General features: G+C 46.6%; 1 protein-coding gene across 2 annotated transcripts in view; it reads left to right on the top strand.

The window, feature by feature from the left end:
- Nucleotides 1-16,641, top strand: part of DOCK1 (dedicator of cytokinesis 1) — a 395,003-nt gene that overhangs the window by 221,764 nt on the left and 156,598 nt on the right. For both annotated transcript variants that reach the window (XM_029059688.1, XM_029059687.1), the window contains exons 28-29: nt 3,291-3,392; nt 10,887-10,981. In XM_029059688.1, the coding sequence (XP_028915521.1) occupies nt 3,291-3,392; nt 10,887-10,981 (197 nt within the window). The remainder of the gene's footprint in view (nt 1-3,290; nt 3,393-10,886; nt 10,982-16,641) is intronic.

The raw sequence follows: 16,641 nt of genomic DNA, 5'->3' as shown, positions 1-16,641 counted from the left end.
CAGGCACGTAGTACAGTGCTCTGCACACAGTAAGAGCTCAATAATTAGGATTGATTGATATACATCTTATAATAATAATAATGATAATGCTGGTATTTGTTAAGCGCTTACGATGTGCAGAGCTCTGTTCTAAGCGCTGGGGAAGATACAGGTTAGTCAGGTTGTCCCTCGTGAGGCTCAGGCTCACAGTTAATCCCCATTTTACAGATGAGGTAACTGAGGCACCGAGAATTTAAGTGACTTGCCCACAGTCACACAGCTGACAAGTGTCAGAGCTGGGATTTGAACCCATGACCTCTGACTCCCAAGCCTGGACTCTTATGTGGGAAACGGCCTGACCCAGTGGAAGGAGCTCAGACTTGGGAGTCAGAGGAGTTGGGTTCTTATCCTGGCTTCACACCTTTCTTTGTTGGATGACCTTGGGCAAGTCCATTCACTTCTCTGGGCCTCCATTTCCTCTTCTCTCAATATATTATCCTGGGCTCAGCATACAACATTTTCAGGCTCTCTTCTCAGTCTCTTTGCCAGACAGTATATTTTAACATATAATTTTCACGCAAAACGCAAAGAAACGGCACAGTTGAATAGAAAACATTATCCATTCTTACTCCACTGGAACTGTGATTTCAGCAATACTGGAGCATCAGATTTAATAAAAAAAAAGATCTTCCTCTCAGCACTCTTCTTTTTATTGGCAATATTAAAATGGTTCATAAAGAAACATTCCGGGTAGTAAAAAAGGACTGATTGGGCAAAGGCTGGAGAAATTGGACTGTACAAGGGAATACTCACTCCTATCAGTGTTAGCTTTGGTTAATTTTACATTTAAAGAGCAAAGAGAGGACAAGCAAATTTACGTCGCAGTTTAACGTTGGACTCTGTTTAATCAATCGATCAATGGTATTTATTGAGCGCTTACTGTGTGTAAAGCACCGTATTAAGCCTTGGGCGAGTACAATGCAGTGAGGGAACGGGTCTACCAACTCTTCTATATCGTACTCTCCCAAGCGTTTAGAACAGTGCTCTGTCCATGGTATACTCTCAGTAAATACAGTTGATTGTTGACTGATTGAGTTGGCAGGCATGTTCCTGGCCCCCCAAGAAGCTTTCAATGCAGTAATATGGATGTGTTTGAAAAGACCATGGTGACAGGTGAAGACCACCCATTTTTCCCCCATCCATTGTTCTAATGAGAAGTAGTATGTGGCCTAGCGAAAAGAGCCCAGGCCTGGCCCAGCTGAGGACCTGGGTTCTAATCCTAGCTCTGCCATTTGTCATCTATGTGATCTTGGGCAACTCATCCTTTCAGGACCTCAGTTCTCTCATCTGCAAATGAGAATCCCCGTTCTCCCTCTTCCTTAGACTGTGAGCCACCATAATGAGACCTGATTATCTCGCATCTACCCCAGCGCTTAGTACAGTGCTTGGCACATTGTAAGCGTTTAACAAGTATCACTATTATTATGAATGGATGGAAGCATTGGGCCCCTCATTCCCTGGTTATTAATAATAATAATGTTGGCATTTGTTAAACTCTTACTCTGTGCAGAGCACTGTTCTAAGCGCTGGGGTAGACACAAGGGAATCAGATTGTCCTACGTGGGGCTCACAGTCTTAATCCCCATTTTACAGATGAGGTCACTGAGGCACAGAGAAGTTAAGTGACTTGCCCAAAGTCACACAGCTGAAAAGTGGCAGAGCCGGGATTCAAACCCATGATCTCTGACTCCATAGCCCATGCTCTTTCCACTGAGCCACACTGCTTCTCTAAAGCACTGGTTAATCAATCAGTGGTATTAGTTGAGTGCTTACTGTACTAAGCGCTTGGGAGAGTACAGTATCACAGAGTTGACAGACACGTTTCCTGCCCTGGCTACCACCTGGGCATCTTTTCTTATCTCTTCTTTTCTTTCAGTTTTTTCCAGTTCATTTTCTCAGGAGTTCCTCCTGGACTACGAGTTTTCATTCATCCCTTTCAGAATTTACTGAGTGAACACTCACTCAGAAGCAGGTTGGCTTAGTGGATAGAGCACGGGTCTGGAAGTCAGAAGGACCACGGTTCTATTGCTGCCTCCACCACTTGTCTGCTGTAGACCTTAGGCAAGTCACGTAACTTCTCTGTGCATCAGTTCCCTCATCTGTAAAATGGGGATTAAGACTGTGAGCCCCATGTGGGACAGTGTTGTGGGCGGGGAGTGTGTCTGTTCATTATTGTAGTCCTCTCCCAAATGCTTAGTACAGTGCTGTGCACCCAGTAATAATAATGTTGTTGTTTATTAGGCGTTTACTATGTGCCAAGCACTGTTTTAAGTGCTGGGGTAGATACAATGTCATCGGGTTGTCCCACGTAGGGCTCACAGTCTTCATCCCCATTCTAGAGATGAGGTAATGGAGGCACAGAGAAGTTAAGTAACTTACCCAAGGTCACACAGCAGGCAAGTGGCAGAACCGGGATTAGAACTCATGTCCTCTTTCCCAAACCCATGCTCTTGCCACCAGGCCATGTTGCTTTTCAAATGATAAGAGGAAGAGATGTGGTCCCTTGCCCTTGATGAATTTGTCATCTGCTTACATGGAGTGGTGTGACTTAGTGGAAAGAGGATGGGCTTGGGAGACCCCCTGGGTTCTAATCCAGGCTTTGTGACCTTGGGCAAGTCAGAATTCCTCTGTGCCTCCATTTTCTCATCTAGAAAATGCTGGGCCTAGAACCCAAGTCTCTCGACTCCCAGTTCTGTGTTCTTCACTTTCAAAGAGTGTTGCCAGGGTTTGGGCCAGGGGCTGGGCCAGGGGGCTGTCCTCCCACTGGAGCATTAGTCTCTGGAGCAGCTGTGTCCTTGGCTGGGTTGCCCCAGTGTCAAGGTTGATTCTGGATGAGCCAGGCCTCGTGGCATGGCCTCAGTGCATTCTGGAAAGTGTGGCCCACTGGGGCATATTCTCCATCCACCCTGTGCTGGCTCAACTAGGCAAGGGGTGAAATGATTCCTCCAATCGGTTCATTTCCAAGCTCCTCCACAAGTCCTTGAATTTCACCTCCATTAACAACACGTGGCTCGAAAGCTAGAATAGCTGCCGATAACCTCCCAGCCAAATTTAAAATGGCAGGTATACGGAAGAGGACTACAGTGTCCACCAGCCAGAGGGATTTCTGTGCTGGTACCGAACAGAATGGAAACGGGGACTGGTGTCAACGTGCCCGGTGCTCCTGGCCATATCCCGAGAAGAATGATTCTGCTTTTCCCAAACAGGCTTGGCTCCCACCCATTTCACCTCTCTATCCATTATGTCCACAGGGAAACTTTGTGGCTAGCATGACCGCCATTTTACGACAGATGGAAGACTACCATTATGCTCATCTCATCAAGACCCTGGGGAAAATGAGGACTGATGTCGTGGTAAGTTTCATCTTGGGCAGGCAACCCTGTCATCTGATGCCCTTCTCATTAGTGTTTTGTTATTTCCTAATCAATCAATCAATTGTATTTATTTAGCGCTTACTACACGCAGAGCGCTGTATTTAAGTGCTTGGAAGAGTAGATTACAAAAGAATTAGCAGACATGTTCCCTGCCCATAATGCTGAGAGAAGCAGTGTGGCTTAGTGGAAAAAGCATGGGTTTGGGAGTCAGAGGTCGTGGGTTCTAATCCCAGCTCCACGCCTTGTCAGTTGTATGACTTTGGACAAGTCACTTAACTTCTCTGTGCCTCAGTTACTTTATCTGTAAAATGGGGATTAAGACTGTGAGCCCCTTGTGGGACAATCTGCTAATCCTGTATCTACCCCAGGACTTAGAACAGTACTTGGCACATTGTAAGCACTTAACAAATACCATTACTGTTATTATTATTAATGGTCTTAGAGGGGGAGACAGACGTTAATATGAATAAATGAGAAATTTTTAATATTCAATTTTAAATATGTACATAAGTGGTGTGGGGTGGATGTAAAATGTGCAAAGGTCACAGATCCATCATTGTAAAAATCAAAACCCTTCTGTGGTATTTTTGGAGCACTTACTGTCTGTAGAGCCCTGTACTAGGTAAGCTTTTAAGAGACTACAATATAGTTACAACCTCATATCCTCCCCTGATTATTATTATTATTATAGTTGATGCTTAGTGTGTGTCAAGCATTGTTCTAAGAGATGGGGTAGATTTGAGGTAGTCAAGTCAAACAAAGACCCTGCCCACATGAGGCCCACAGTCAAAATAGGAGGAAGAACGGGTACTGAATCCCCATTTTACAAGTGAAGAGACCAAAGCGTAGAGAAGTGAAGTTACTTGTCCAAGGTCACCCAGCAGACGAATGGCATAGCAGGATTTGAATCCAGGTCCTCTGACTCTCAGGCCCGGGCTCCTAACATTAGGCAATGGCTGTTCCTCCTGAAATGTACTTCCCTCCCTAATAATAATAATAATGATGGTATTTGTTAAGCACTTACTCTGTGCCAAGCACTGTTCTAAGCTCTTGGGGAGATACAAGGTAATCAGGTTGTCCCATGTGGGGCTCCCAGTCTTAATCCCCCTTTTACAGATGAGGTAACTGAGGCACAGAGAAGTTAAGTAATTGGCCCAAACTCACCCAGCTGACAAGTGGCGGAGCTAGGATTAGATCCCATGACCTCTGACTCCTGAGCCAGGTTCTTTCCACTGAGCCACGCTGCTTCTCCATTACTTCTCCCTACATTCCCCACTTCCATGCATCCATCCTGCCAAATCGTATCTGTCCCCGCTGATCTCCGGCAGGGAGTTCTGCCTTGCCCTCGTCTCTTCCCTGCTGGCTTTTAGAGTTGGAAGATTCCGGAGGTTTGGAAGCCTGTGTTGACTCCCGATTTCTGGGATCCACATTCCATTGGCAAACATGATGGTCCAGAACAGGACCCCCAAATCTGCTCCACATCCCCGTGACCTAGTAGAAAGAGCCCGGGCCTGCGAGTCAAAAAGACCTGAGTTCTAATTCCAGCTCCGCCATTTGTCTGCTGGGTGACCTTGGACAAGTCATTTCACTTCTCTGGGCCTCAGTTCCCTTGTCTGTAAAGTGGGGCTTAAGACTGTGAGTCCCACGTGGGACAGGCAGGGACTGTGTCCAACCCACTTTGCTGGTATCCGCCCCAGCCCTTAGTACAGTGCCCGGCACATAGTAAGCGCTTAACAAATACCAGAGTTATTATTACTGAAGAATACATTAAACAGACACATTCCCTGCTCTCAAGAAGGTTACACTGTAGAGCGGGGGGAGACTGGCACTGATATAAATAAGTAAATGACAGAAAGGGACGAATAATTGGAGCAAGTCAAGACGACGCAGAAGAGAGTGGGAGAAGAGGAAAGAGCAGAAGATTCGCCGAGTGTTTTTGTCCCATTTATCATTCCGAGTTTTGCTCCGCACTCAAGAAGCACTCAATGAATACAGCTGATTGATCGATCGGTTGGTTGATCACTCAGTCAGGGATCCTGTATCCGCTTCCCCGGAATAGCTAGACTCGTGTTCAGATAAATCTCACACTCCCTACATCGGACCGATCATATTTCGATCAATGAAAGGGATAGAGACGGTTGTAACAGATTGAAAAAGCCTTCGTATAGACATGCTTGGGTAACTGGTTGAGTTTTTCCACAGATAACATCTTAAATTACAGTCAGAGAGGGAGCAGACGGATAATTTGTCTTTTCACAGGATCGTTACCTAATCAAAACCTACAGGTAGCAATTATTGGGAGATTTTAATCAAGGGATATCATTGTTGTTAGGGGAAGCGCTAGAGTGAGATGATTAGCTTTCATATTCCATTTCTGCGTGGTAATTTTTTTATGGTATTTGTTAAGTGCTTACTATGTGCCAAGCGCTGGAATAATCAGCTAATCAGGTAGAGGCACAGTCTATGTCTCACATGGGGCTCACATTTTGCAGATGAGGGAACTGAGACCCAAAGAAGTGAAGCGACTTGCCCAAGGTCACACAAGCAGGCAGGTGGCAGAGCTAGGATTAGAACCCAGGTCCTTCTGACTCCCAGGCCCGGGCTGTAGCCATGAGGCCACACTGCTTCTCTAATGATAAAGTGCTTAATTCACTGAGTTCTGACCGGGGCCTTCTGTGACTGACCCGATGGGAATTTCAGGGCCAGGATTGAGTTTTTTATTGAGATCCTTACTGTCCTGGGTATCTCTGCCTTGAGTTTGGGTGGACTGAGGCTTCGTTAGAGTGGCTGATTTAAATTCCTTGTCAAACAGGCATTGTCCATTTGATTGTCATTCATTCATTCATTCAATTGTATTTATTGAACGCTTACTGTGTGCAATGCACTGTACTAAGCACTTGGGAGCGTGGCTGGGGAAGCAGCGTGGCTGGGGAAGCAGCGTGGCTCAGTGGAAAAGAGCCTGGGCTTCGGAGTCAGAGGTCATGAGTTCGACTCCCGGCTCTGCCACTTGTCAGCTGTGTGACTGTGGGCGAGTCACTTCACTTCTCTGTGCCTCAGTTCCCTCATCTGTAAAATGGGGATTAACTGTGAGCCTCACATGGGACAACCTGATTACCCTGTATCTCCCCCCCGCGCTTAGAACAGTGCTCTGCACATAGTAAGCGCTTAACAAATACCGACATTACTATAGCAACAGACACATTCCTGCTCCCAGTTGTCAAGCCAAAGATACCATGAGCATTATTGCTATTGGAGTTGATTACTTGCAACAGTCAGTTTATCACTGTCTCAAGCTCCTCTCCAAATCTGTCCTTGACCCCCTCCGATCTGGCTTCCGTCCCCTTCACTCCACAGTAACTGCCCTCTCAAAGGTCATCAATGATCTTCTTGCCAAATCCACCAGCCTCCACTCCATCCTAATCCTCCTCAACCTCTCAGCTGCCTTTCGATCCTGTCGACTACCCCCTTCTCCTGGAAACATTATCCAACCTTGGTTTCATTGACACTGTCCTCTCCTGGTTCTCCTCCTAGCTCTCTGGCCACTCCTACTCTTTCTCTTGCATGGGCTCCTCCTCCGCCTCCCACCCCCTAACTGTGGGGATCCCTCAGGGTTCAGTTCTGGGTTCCCTTCTATTCTCCATCTACACCCAGTTCCTTGAAGAACTCGTTCGCTCACATGGTTTCAACTACCACCTCTATGCGGATGATACCTATGGCGCTTAGTACAGTGCTCTACACTCAGTAAACCCTCAATAAATACGACTGAATTTATGAATGACACCCAAATCTACATTCTCAGTCCTGATCTCTCCCTTTCTCTGCAATCTCGCATTTGCTCCTGCCTTCAAGATATCTCTACTGGGATGTCCTCACGTCACTTCAAGCTTAACGTGTCCAAAACAGAACTCCTTATCTTCCCACTCAAACCCTGTCCTCCTCTTCACTTTCACATCACTGCAGAAGGCACCACCATCCTTCCTCTCTCCACAAGCCCTCACCTCCGGCGTTATCCTTGACTCCTCTCCGTCATTCAGCCCACATATTCAGTCCATCACTGAATCCTGTTGGTTCCACCTTTTCAACATCACTAAAATCTGCCCTTTCCTCTCCATCTAAACTGGTACCACATTAAGCATTTATCCTATCCCGCCTTGATTACTGGATCAGCCTTCTCGCTGACCTCCCAGCCTCCTGTCTCTCCCCACTCCAGTCCATACTCGCTCTGCTGTCCAGATTATTTTTCTACAGAAGTGTTTAGGATATGTTTCCCTATTCCTCAAGAACCTTCAGGGGTTGCCATTCCACCTCCACATTAAACAGAGACTTTTCACCATTGGCTTTAAAGCAGTCAATCATCTTGCCCCCTCCTACCTCACCTTGCTACTCTCCTACTACAACCCAGCTCGCAAACTTCAGTCCTCTAATGCCAACCTTTTCACTGTGCCTCCATTCATTCAATTCATTCAGTCGTATTTATTGAGCACTTACTGTGTGCAGAGCACTGTATTAAGCACTTGGAAAGTACAATACAGCAATAAAGAGAGACAATCCCTGCCCACAACAAGCTCACCGTCTAGAGGAACTCACAGTTTAGAGGCCTCCCTCTCGTCTATATTGCCGCCGACCCCTAGCCCACGTCCTGCCTCTGGCCTGGAACTCTCTCCCTTCTCAATTACGACGGACAATTACTCTCCCCTCCTTCAAAGTCTTATTGAACATACATCTCCTCCAAGAGGTCTTCCCTGACTAAGCCTTCCTTTCATCTTCTACCTATTCCTTCTGTATCACCCTGACTTGCTCCCTTCATTCGTCCCCACTCCCATCCCGCTACCAGTTAATAATAATAATAATAATAACAATAGAAATAACTGTGGTATTTGTTAAGAGCTTACTGTGTGCCAGGCACTGTACTAAGCGCTGGGATGAATATAAGCAAATCGGGTTGGACACAGTCCCTGTCCCACTTGGGGCTCCCAGTCTCAATCCCCATTTTGCAGATGAGGTAACTGAGGCCCAGAGAAGTGAAATGACTTGCCCAAGGTCACATGGCAGACAAGTGGCAGAACTGGGATTAGAACCCATGACCTTCTGACTTCAAGCCCATGCTCTATCCACTATCCTATGCTGCTATAATTTATTTATTCATCCAATGTCTGCCTCCCCCTCTAGACTCTAAGCTCGCTATGGGCAGGCAATGTGTCTGTTTATTGTTATATTGAACTCTCTCAAATTCTAAGCGCTCCGTGCACATTAAGCACTCAATAAATATGATCGACTGACTATCACTCTTATTTATTGATCAGTCACTAAGTCAACACCCCAAAGAATCCAGCTAGCAGCCTGGTGTTTCCATCATGGTGGGGGAGATGGGCATTTTCTTATCAACCTAAATGACCCATCAAGGATTGGATTTACTGAGTGCCCACTGAGCTCAGGGTACTGTGTGAAGCGCTTGGGAATGTACAACTAGCAGTTGATAAATTTTTATTGCGTACCTCCTCTTTACAGAGCACACTCTGCAGCCTTTCAGATAATTTAATGGAAGCAAGTAAAGCATTCCCTGCCCTCACAGAGCTTAGAGTCTGAGTATGACAGCCAAATATTCATTCAATTCATTCAATCATATTTATCGAGCACTTACTGTGTGCAGAGCACTGTACTGTTTGGAAAGTACAGTTCAGCAACAAATAGAGACAATCCCTGTCCACAACAGACTCACAGTCTAGAAGGGGACAGACTCCTCCTGTATTTATCTTTTCATTTTCTATTGTTTTAATATGAATGGTTAGTTAGGAACTAAGCTCCTTGGGACAGGGATGGTGTCTACTAACTGTTCTTTCGTACTTCTCTCCTTTAACACCAACCTACTCATAGTACCTCAATCTTGTCTGTCTCGAAGGTGACGTCTCACTCACGTCCTACCTCTGGATTGGAACTCCGTCCGTCTTCGTATCTGACAGATCATCACTCTCTCCACCTACAAAGCCTTATTAAAATCACATCACTATCTTTCCCCCTACTCACTCTCCCTTCTGCATCACACTTGTACTTGGATTTATACCCTTTATTCACCCACCCTCAGCCCTATAGCGCTTACGTCCACATTCTTAAATATTTCAAAGTCTGCTTCCCCCAGTAGACCGTAAGCTTGTTATAGGCAGTGAGCACATCCACCAACTCTGTTATATTGCACTCCCAAGCACTGCTCTGCACATAGTAAAAGCTCAGTAAATATGATTGATTGATCGATCGATTTCCAAATGTTTCGTACAGTGTTCTGCTCAGAGTTGATTGTAAGGTACCTGAGAGCAAGGTTTGTGTCTATAAGTGTGTGGTTTTCTCCCCAACTCTCAGTGAGTAAAATCTCATCTCTTCAAGAGGCCTTCCCCAACTAAGTCCTCATTTTGCCTTCTCCCACTTGTTTCTGTTGGATTTTTACGCTGTATTCACCTCTTCCTCAACTCCACAGTGCGTATGTCCTTCTACATAATTTATCTATTTCTATTCATGTCTGTCTCCCCCTCTAGACTGTAAACTCTGTGGGCAAACAACTAATCTACCAACTCAGATATATTGTAATATTGTACTCTCCCAAGCACTCAGTATAATGCTCTGCACACAGTAAATGCTCGATAAAGACAATCGTTTGATGGATTGATTGATTGATAGGAGCAGTCAGGTACCTGCTCTTTGCAAAAGCTCATTAGTGGTGTTTTTCCCTCTAGACTGTAAGCTAGTAATAATAATAATAATAATAATTACGCTACTTGTTAAGCACTCAGTATGTGCCAAGCACTGTACTAAGCTCTGGGGTAGATACAAGTTAATCAGGTTGAACACAGTCCTTGTCCCACATGGGGCTCACACCCTTAATCCCCATTTTACAGGGGAGGTAACTGAGGCCCAGAAAAGTGAAGTGATTTGCTCAAAGTCACACAGCAGATGTGGGGCGGAGCAGGGAGTGTGTCTACCAACTCTGTTTTTTGTACTCTCCGTAGTGCTTAATAATGTTGGTATTTGTTAAGCGCTTACTATGTGCCGAGCACTGTTCTAAGCGCTGGGGTAGACATAGGGGAATCAGGTTGTCCCACGTGGGGCTCACAGTCTTAATCCCCATTCTACAGATGAGGGAACTGAGGCACAGAGAAGTTAAGTGACTTGCCCACAGTCACACAGCTGACAAGTGGCAGAGCTGGGATTTGAACTCATGAGCCCTGACTCCAAAGCCCGTGCTCTTTCCACTGCGCCACGCTGCTTCTCGATTAGTTGATGCTTAGTTGGTGCTTAGTTGATTGCTCTGCCCACAGTATGCACTCAGGACCGTGTCCAACCTGATGAACTTGTATCTGCCCCAGTGCTTTAGTATAGTGTCTGGCACATACTAAGCGCTTAACTAATACCGTAAAAAAAAGAAAAACAGTTAATGGAAGGATGTACGGATTGATTGACAAGGCGTCTCCCCTCGCGTTGTAGGACTTCCTCATGGAGACGTTCATCATGTTCAAGAACCTAATTGGGAAGAATGTCTACCCATTCGACTGGGTCATCATGAACACGATGCAGAACAAGTAAGTCGGGGGCCGGGCGGCGCCTGAGGCCCAGGCTCAACCTTCCTGGCCATGTTGGGGTTGACATTGGCCCAGGATTTCACACTGTGACCGCCTCATTGTGGCAAAAATCGGCTTCGGGGGCCTGAGGGACCTCCGTGATGGAAAGTGACCCGTCTGTGATCTCTGGTCGTCCGGATTAATGCTAGTAGTAGGCCCAATTGTAATATTCTTTAAATGTTTACTGTCTGCCGAGCACTGTGCTCATTTATTCATTCAGTCATATGGAGTGCTTACTGTATGCAAAGCACTGTGCTTAGTGCTGGGAGAGAATCCACTGGTGGGAATCAGACATGGAGGCTTTAAAGCCATCAGATGATGGGTGGCTTAACTTCAAAGTGACTGCATAGTCACATGGTCGTAGGATCACGGGTCTGTGACGTACAGAGAATCTGGGAGTTTGAGGAATCAGCAGGTCTGATCCTCAAGGGGCCAGTAAACCTGCCCCCAGGGCTTGCCTGAACATCTTCCTGACAGGAATTAGGTAACAGAGCTCCCCTGGGTGAGATGTTGGGAGCGGACACTGTGATCAGGTACCCTCCCAACACCCTCCCCACCCCCAATCTCCCCCTGGCCCCCACCCCTGACACAAGAGGCAGGTGTTCTCTGAAACTAAGGAAGGTCTGTCAAATTTGGCAAGAAGGAAAACATTGGTGACCTCTGAGAGGGCGGTTTCTGTGAAATGAAGGGGGTTGAAGGGGTCAAGGAGGGAACTGGAGGACAGAAACTGGAGACAGCGGATGGAGACAACTTGCTCAAGGATTTTGGAGAGGAAAGAACAAGATAATTTTCTTGGTGGCTTGTAAACATCCATAATCCAGGAAAATGTGACTTTTTCTGCCATCATTTGCACTGCACTTTTGTTTTTAAAATGTCACTTTCATTATGTACAGTGAAGGAATGTGTATCTTACAGATCACTCTCCACAGCCTAAGAGAATGGGGTCAGGAAATAAGTAGACACACCATTCCTCACCGGCCCACGAAGGACTAGTGCATATCCGCAAAGGTGCCACAACTCTGCTTCTCCAAACATAGAGTCAGAGCTGCTATCTCCTGGATTCTCATAATAATAATAAATAGTTATAATAATTGTGGTGTTTATTAAGCGCTTACTACGTGCCAAGCTAGGGTAGCTACGAGATACAAGACAATCAGTTCCCTCATGGAGCTCAAAGTCTCAGTAAGAAGGAGAACAGGTAGTGAATTCCCATTTTGCAGGTGAGGGAACTTAGATGAAGTGAAGTGACTTGCCCGAGGTCACACAGCAGTCAAGTGGCGGAGCCAGGATTGGAACCCAGATCCCCTGACACCCGGGCCCGAGCTCTTTTCACTAGGCCACGCTGCTTCTCTGGCTGTGCTGCTTCATGAATGGTCTCTGCCAGTCGTTCCCTGCTTGGGATACATTTCAGCCAGTTTGGGCAGTGTCATCCTGCAGCGTGAGAAGCAGCGTGGCTTAGTGGAAAGAGCACGGGCTTGGGAGTCAGAGGCCATGGGTTCTAATCCCGGCTCCGCCTCTTGCCAGCTGTGTGACTGTGGGCAAGTCACTTCACTTCTCTGTGCCTCAGTTACCTCATCTGTAAAATGGGGATTAACTGTGAGCCTCATGTGGGACAACCTGATGACCCTGTATCTCCCCCAGCACTTAGAACAGTGCTCTGCACATAGTAAGCACTTAACAAATACCAACATTATTATTATTATTATTATCCTCGACATTCATCGTTCTTGACATTCTTCGTCCTCCACATTTAGCTCGGCATTTGCTGCTCAAGCCCTGGTGACATCATGAGGTGCCAACATTCCCCGCTCTCCCAGAAGCGCCTCAGAAGTTGCAAGGGCTTGGGCCGGTCTTTGATCCTGTCAGTCAAACAGTGGAATTTAATCAGCCTTTACTGTGTGCAGAACACTGTTTTAAGCATTCATCATTCATTCCTTTAAATGTATTTATTTAGCATTTACTGTGCTCAAAGCAGTGTACTAAGCATTTGGGAAAGTACAATAGAACAATAAACAGACTCATTCCCTGCCCATGAGCTTACAGACTGGTGGGGGAGACAGACATTGATATAAATAAATTAATTACAGATAAATACATAATTGGTGTGGGGCTGGGGGAGGGATGAATAAAGGGAGGAAGTTAGGGTGATGCAGAAGGGAGTGGGAGAAGAAGAAAGGAGGGCTTAGTCAGGGAAGGCCTCTTGAAGGAGTCGTGCCTTCAGTAAGGCTTTGAAGATGGGGGAGAGTCATTGTCTCGCAATACAGTGCCAAATTGTACTGTCCAAGCACTTAGTACAGTTTTCTGCATACAGTAAGCACTCAATAAATACGATTGAATGAATGAATTAATGAATGAATGTCAGATTTGAGGAGGGAGTGTGTTCCAAGGGTAAGAGTTCGGGGGTAAGATAGGCGAGATCGAGGTAGTAGGAAAGTAGCAAGGTGAGGTAGGAGGGGGGAAGGGGATTGACTGCTTGGGAGAGTACAGTAGAACCACTGTATTCTCATTCTAGGCTTCAAGGCTGTCCATCACCTTGCCCCTTCCTACCTCTCCTCCCTTCTCTCTTTCCATTGTCCACCCCGCACGCTCCGCTCCTCTGCCGCCCACCTCCTCTCCGTCACCCGTTCTCGCCTGTCCCGCCGTCGACCCCTGGACCACGTCCTCCCGCGGTCCCGGAACGCCCTCCGTCCTCACCTCCGCCAAACTGATTCTCTTCCCCTCTTCAAAACCCTACTTAAAGCTCACCTCCTCCAAGAGGCCTTTCCAGACTGAGCTCCCCTTTTCCCTCTGCTCCCTCTACGTCCCCTATTCACCTCTCCACAGCTAAACCCTTTTCTCCCCCCTCTCCCTCTGCTCCTCCCCCTCTCCCATCCTATCCCCTCAGCACTGTACTCGTCCACTCGACTGTATATATCTTCATTACCCTATTTATTTTGTTAATAAGATGTACATCACCTTGATTCATTTCATTTGCTATTGTTTTAATGAGATGTTCTTCCCCTGGATCCTATTTATTGCCATTGTTCTCGTCTGTCCGTCTCCCCCGATTAGACCGTGAGCCCGTCAAAGGGCAGGGACTGTCTCTATCTGTTGCCGATTTGTACATTCCAAGCGCTTAGTACAGTGCTCTGCACATAGTAAACGCTCAATAAATATTATTGAATGAATGAATGAACCAGCTTAGTGCAGTGCTCTGCACATAATAAGTGCTTAATAAATACTATTGAATGAATGAAAGAACCATAAACAGCCACATTCCTTGCCCACAATAAACTTACAGTTTTAAGGGAGAAACTGGTCATGGGCTGCCTGCCATGGAACTGGAGGAGAAGCCCCTGGGGCTGAGTACAAATGCTTAGTTACAGTGTTCTGCACACAGTAAATACTTAATAAATGCAATTGAATGAATGAATGAGGAGAGGGGCTGCACATGGATGGGGAGGGGGCTTTGTTTTCAGCTGCCCTGGAGCTGGGGTGTTAGGTGATTCCCCCCGACCTCTTTGCCAACTAAGCATTGGAGTGATACAAGCAAATTGGGTTGGTCACAATCCCTATCCCATGTAGCTTGCAGTCTCAATCCCCATTTTACAGATGAGGTAAGTGAGACCTGGAGAAGTGAAGTGACTTGCCCAAGGTCACACAGCATAAATATGGCGAATCCGGGATTAGAACGTATGACCTTCTGACTCCCAGGCCCATGCTCTATTCATTCATTCATTCAGTCAGTCGTATTTATTGAGCGCTTACTGTGTGCAGAGCACTGTATTAAGCACTTGGAATGTACAATTTGGCAACAGATAGAGACAATCCCTGCCCAACAACAGGCTCACAGTCTAAAAGGGGGAGACAGACAGCAAAACAAAAGAAGTAGTCAGGCATCAATACTATCAAGATAAATAGAATCATAGATATCTACACATCATTAATAAAATAGAGTAATAAATATATACAAATGGACACAAGTGCTGTGGGGAGAGGAAGGGGTAAGAGCAGAGGGAGGGAGTTGGGGGAATGGGGAGGGGAGGAGGAGCAGAGGGAAAGGGAGGGCTCAGTCTGGGCAGGCCTCCTGGAGGAGGTGAGCTCTCAGAAGGGCTTTGAAGGGGGAAGAGAGTTAGTTTGGTGGATGTGAGGAGAGAGGGCGTTCCAGGTCAGTGGTAGGACGTGGGCCGGGGGTAGACAGCAGGACAGGAGAGAGCGAGGGACCGTGAGGAGGTTAGCAGCGGCAGAGGAGCGGAATGTACAGGGTGGACTGTAGAAGGAGAGAAAGGAGGTGAGGTAGGAGGGGGCAAGGGGGTGGAGAGCTTTGAAGCCAAGAGTGAGGAGTTTTTGTTTCGTGTGGAGGTTGATAGGCAACCACTGCAGGTTTTTGAGAGGGGAGTGACATGCCCAGAACGTTTCTGCAGAAAGATAATCCAGGCAGCAGAGTGAAGTATGGACTGGAGCATGGAGAGACAGAAGGATGGGAGATCAGTGAGGAGGCTGATGCAATAATCCAGTTGGGATAATATGAGAGCTTGTACTACACCTTGCTGCAGACTGTGAGCCCCATGTTGGACAGGGACTGGGTCCAACCTGATTAACTTGGATCTAACCCAGCATTTATTACAGTGCTTAGCACGTAGTAAAGTGCTTAACAATACCATAAAAGAAAAATCAGACACAGTTCCTGTCCTCAATGCGGTTTACCATCTAAGCAGGAGCTGAGCAGGTATCTTTTCCCCATTTTGCAGGTGAAGAATTGGAGGCCCAGGGAAATAGGCATGGCCTATTGGAAAGATCTCGGGCCTGATAGTCAGGGGACCTGGGTTCTAATCCCTGCTCTGCCATCTGTCTGTTGTGTCACCTTGGGCAAGTCACTTCACTGCTCTTTGTCTGTTTCCTCATCTATAAAATGGGGATGGAATTCTGATTCACCATTCTCTTTAGTTTGTGAACTCCATGAAGGAAGGTGCCCGACCTGATAATCTTGTATCATCATCGTCAGTGGTATTCACTGAGCCCTTACTATGTGCAGAGCACTGGACTATGCTCTTGGGAGAGCTCAATACAACAGAGTTGGTAGGCATGTTCCTTGCCCATGACGAGTTCGCAGTGTAGAGGGGGAGACAGGCATACATCTAAATAAATAATCTTGTATCTACCCCACTGCTTTGTGCAGAGCTAGGCACAGAGTAAGCACTTAACAAATACCACAGTTATCATTATTATAATAATAATAATAATGTTGGTATTTGTTAAGCGCTTACCATGTGCAGAGCACTGTTCTAAGCGCTGGGGTAGATACTGGGTAATCAGGTTGTCCCACGTGAGGCTCACAGTTAATCCCCATTTTACAGATGAGAGAACTGAGGCACAGAGAAGCTAAGTGACTCACCCACAGTCACACAACTGACAAGTGGCAGAGCCGGGAGTTGAACTCATGACCTCTTGACTCCGAAGCCCAGGCTCTTTCCACTGAGCCACTCTGCTTCCCGTAGAAGTCATTATAGTGACTTCTCCCAGGTCAACCAGCAGATCGGGGGCAGAATCCAGAATCTGAACACAAGTCTAGTGACTCCCTGGCCTGGTGGCCACATTGCACCCCAAAAACCTGGCCCCTGGTGGGGTGGTAGAGTCAATCA

This window comes from Ornithorhynchus anatinus, chromosome 3 (assembly GCF_004115215.2).
Source record: "Ornithorhynchus anatinus isolate Pmale09 chromosome 3, mOrnAna1.pri.v4, whole genome shotgun sequence".
Classification (NCBI taxonomy): domain Eukaryota; kingdom Metazoa; phylum Chordata; class Mammalia; order Monotremata; family Ornithorhynchidae; genus Ornithorhynchus; species Ornithorhynchus anatinus.
Note: the sequence above shows the minus strand (reverse complement) of the source record. Positions and strands in the feature narration are given on the sequence as shown.